Genomic DNA, 4,153 nt, shown 5'->3' with positions numbered 1-4,153 from the left:
GAATGGGGAGGGACCCAGTGGCCAGACCAGAAGAGGTCCTGGTAGAAGTTTCCCGAACTCAGACCCTGATACCAGGGGGCTCGGGCAGCACACCACCCTTCTTGCCAGTCCCTCACCTTGTTATTGGCCAGGTACAGGTAATTGAGGTTGGTCAGATGCTCAAACGCCTCCTCCGGGAGCCCTTCAAAGGACAGGCATCAGTCAGAGCCCTGGATGAAGGAGACGCTACAGGGGAGCACACCAGTACCAATGCCCCCAAGGCCACCCCACTTGCCAGGACTGGGGAGGGCATTTCCTGTGGCAGGTGTAGCTCTGCTCCCTTCCCAGCCAGTCCTAGCAGGCCTGCCCAGCCCCTTGCTCACAGGAGACCATGCTCAGAGGAGCAGGTAGGAAGCATCCACTGAGGATGACTGATCCTTCACCAGGGCCACCTGGGTGGGAGTGGGTCCCTGTAAGGTCAGGCCATGGGACAGAAGGCCCAGCCTTACCTTTCCCTGCCAGGAAGGCATGCTCCCCTGGGGGAAGCCCCAGAGGGTCAGAGACTCTCTTCATACCTGGCCCCATAGCAGGGCAGGGCTACAGCCTTTGAGCCTCCCCACCACCTGACCCGTCCCAGACCCATCTAGCATTAGGACTCTCCTGTCCCTGGGAGCCAGGCCAGGCTGGCCCTTCTCCAGTCCTGAGGCTGGCCTGTGTCACTCGGCTCTGGGCTCCCAGACTTTCAGATGCTGGGACTCACCCAGTTATCTAATGAGAGAGAACAGTTACATAAACTGTGCAGCATCCCTCCATGGAATACCCTGCTGCTGCTGTGCAACTTTATGGCCACAGAGTTTTAGCAACATGAGAAATGCTGCTAAGCTAACTGCTGAGTGAAACGAAGCACTTACAATACCTATCCTGTAACTTCAACTAGGAATCAAAACAACACAAGAAAAAAAGATTGGATTGGATTGTGAGGATGCTTGTACAACTGTATAAATTACTAAAATTTGTTGAATTGTATCTTTAAAGAGAGTAAATCTTATATATATATAAATTATACCTCAATAAAGCTGCTTTTTAAAAAGTGGAAAGAAATATACCAAATGTCATTAGTGATGAACTCCAAGTGGCAGAATTATGACTGTTTTTTTGTTTTCTATCTTATTTTCTATATTTCCAAATTTTCTTCTATAATCAAAATTATTTTTGTCATCAGAAAAAATCAACTTTTAAAGTTTGAGAACTCTACAATTCCTTGATTCTAAAGAATTTCTGTGAACTAAAGAGTCTATGACAAAGGTCTCTGAAGCCTCTCGCCTCAGCCAACTCCCAGGTCTCAGAGACACCCAAGGGTAGCTTTTAGGCAACCACAGGGAGCCCAGCCCAGACCTGGTCTTTTCCACATCCCAGGGTCTGCAGGGTGGAGCTCTGCCCAGGGGCACCCAACCCCCTACCTGGTGGCCCCAGCCCTGGCTCTGGGTGATCCCTCACCTCGGGAGGTCAGGCGGTTGTTCTGAAGGTTCAGAGTCTCCAGCCGATGCAGCCGGGAGAGCTCCTCGGGGTAGATCTTCTCCAGCTGATTATTCTGGAGGATGGGAGGCAGGGACAGTGAGGAGGCACATGGGGGACGGGCCCGCCCTTATTCTCAGCCCAAGTCCCAGGAGTCAGTCCTTTTGTTGGGCACCTCCTTTGGGATTCTCCCTTGTAGTAGACAGACCCTGGGTGCTGGCTCAGGGCCAGGCCTGGATCTGGGTACTTACTTGAGGCATAGCAGTGACCATAACAGATGTGTGGATCCCACCTTCTAAAAGCCCACACACATGGGAGCCACAGGCAGTTCAAACTTGGAGTGGCATCTCCTTCAGATCTGCTCCCTGCACATCACACTTGGTGACAGGCATCCCCAGCCTGCTCTTTCCACTCTTAGGTCAGAAACCACTTTGGGTTCCCTTTCTCAGCTCTGCATTCCCCACAGCCCTTGGAACCTTTAAATCCTGGATCAGGTACCATCTCCTCTGAAAACCTTCCTGGGTTGGATTGGGAGCTGAATTAGGAGCTGTTCCTGGCCTTGCAACTAGTTCTTCTATCTCCATCTGTTATCTACTACCCGTTTAGGTCTCAGTCTCCCCGAGACTGTGAGCACCTGAAGCATGTCCGAGTCCTCCCTACATGCTCAACACACCATGAAGGATCAAAGGTAGAGAGCAAGTACCCAGGAGGCATTTTATGAATGGATGAGTGAGCAAATGAACCAACAATGTGTTGTCGTCAACTTGTCCCTTTCTGTCATAGGCTACACTGACCTTAGGCTCCCACCCCTGCCAGCCCAGACCCACCAGGCTGTGTGACCGTGGGGTAGCTTGCTTTCCTTCACTGGACCTGATCTCCTCTAGACCTGAATGTAACAGCCCCTTCCTCTTTCCCAGGGCTACCAGGCCACAATAGGGTGACCATGGGCACACCAGCATTCCTAGAATCCCAGTCTGGAATGCTGTGTCCACACTGTCCTCTGAACCCCCAGAGCACTATATCGGGGTGCTTTGCTCCTGGTTTTCCTGGCCTGTAATGGTATCTGAGGTGCCCTTATTGTCTGTTCAGAGGGTTAGCTGCTGGATGAGTCTGTGTCCGTTTGCAGACAGGGACTGACTCTACTTATGGGCCTCAGCCCAGACTCCTCTCAGAGGAACAAAGCAGGTTATATCATGGTCCTCTGTGACTGGGATGCCGAACAGAGTGGGGACTCCTCGTGGTAGAGTCAGATCCTTGTGTCTGGCCTATCCTAGCACTGTGTGCCTGGGGAATCTGGGCAAGCAGGGAGCTGTGAACAGGAGCCATGAGTGTGGGGGCAGCCCCTGGTGACCAATGGTGCAGCGCCAGCCTCACCTGCAGGGACAGGTGGTTGGTGTGCTCAGGCAAGTCCCCTGGGAACTCACGCAGGTCAATGCCGCCACAGTCCACGACACCCTCCTGGGAGCAGGCACAGTCTCGGGGGCAGTTGATGGTGGCCGGGCCAGGTCCCGGCTCCTCAGGGCTCAGGACTAGCACCGGCTCCTCCTCCATGAATTCGTTCTCTTCAGGGCTCAGGCTGTGGGCACCATTTCGGCCGAACACAGGGGCCCTCACTGCAAGCACTGGTCCCAGCTGCAGCTGTGGTGGTAACATCAGCAGAAGCAGCAGCACCCTGCTCCGGGCCATGGTGTCTGCAGGAGGGGTCAAGGCAGATTCACCTTGGCACCATGAATGACTTAACCTGTTAGATACTGTAGGCACAGGACTAGGGCCCACAAAAGTCATAATGAGGTCCTCCCGGGCACCAGGCTGAGCCCACTATGGACTTTGTCCTCAGCACACAGCTGATCTGCTGACTGCCGCCTTTCCCTCACTACCCACCCCATCAGGGCTGCCCTCTGGAGGGGTGGAGGCAAAGTGAAGCCCCTTCTTTAGGCAACTCTGCAAAACCTCACACAACTTTCATCAGAACTGGCCCCAGGGAATCTGTACCCCCACTTTACGGAAGGGGGACTGAGGCTCAGGAATAACTGTGACATGCAGGGTTTGGCCTGGACTTTGCTGCACTTTCGCTGCCCTGGCACAGGCAGTGTTGGGGGGCCCTGTCCCTCCTCCAGCCACAACAGGCCATGGTGGGCCAGCACCAGCAGAGTGCATCCCCGCTCTTTAGCCTGTGGGTCTGGCTTGGCTCTGGACTGGTCTGTGGAATTCTTTTTTCAGGGGCTCACTCAGAAAACATCTCTGGGGTGTGATAAGTTTGTGACAGGTGGTAGCTCGCATACACTGACTCTGGAGTCCCACAGACCCCAGGCGAGTCCTTCTCCACCACTTAGCAGCTCTGACGCCACTGAGCCTTAGCTTCCTCATCTTACAGATAATAAGTCTGAACTCAGAGCTTCTGAGGAGTCTGCAAGGTAACAGACACAAAGCACCTGGCGCCTATTAGGTGATGAGGCGCTGTTATCATTGCTACAGCAAATACAAATGCAGCTACGTGGCAAGCATCCAGTCCTTTTCACTGGGACCACAACCCACAGAGTCATTAGAAGGGTCTGATGAGATGATGGGCCTCCGAGGGTTGGGTAAACTGGGAGCTTGACAATGACGTTGAAGACTAGTTAAGAATGCAGGCTCTGGAGACAGCCCCGGCTCTTATCAG

At 53.6% G+C, this 4,153-nt stretch overlaps 1 protein-coding gene across 1 annotated transcript in view; it reads right to left on the bottom strand.

Annotated features, from left to right (window-relative positions):
• The window catches only part of PODN (podocan), a 14,980-nt gene extending 11,751 nt beyond the window's left edge, over positions 1-3,229 (bottom strand). The window contains exons 1-3 of the mRNA XM_025052106.1: positions 2,869-3,229; positions 1,477-1,570; positions 117-181 (exon numbers count right to left, since the gene is read on the bottom strand). Coding sequence (XP_024907874.1) covers positions 117-181; positions 1,477-1,570; positions 2,869-3,180 — 471 coding nt within the window. The 5' untranslated portion in view covers positions 3,181-3,229. The remainder of the gene's footprint in view (positions 1-116; positions 182-1,476; positions 1,571-2,868) is intronic.
• Between the last annotated feature and the right edge of the window lie 924 nt (positions 3,230-4,153).

Source organism: Pteropus alecto, unplaced genomic scaffold (genome assembly GCF_000325575.1).
Source record: "Pteropus alecto unplaced genomic scaffold, ASM32557v1 scaffold25, whole genome shotgun sequence".
NCBI lineage: Eukaryota > Metazoa > Chordata > Mammalia > Chiroptera > Pteropodidae > Pteropus > Pteropus alecto.
This window is presented reverse-complemented; position numbering and strand designations above follow the sequence as displayed.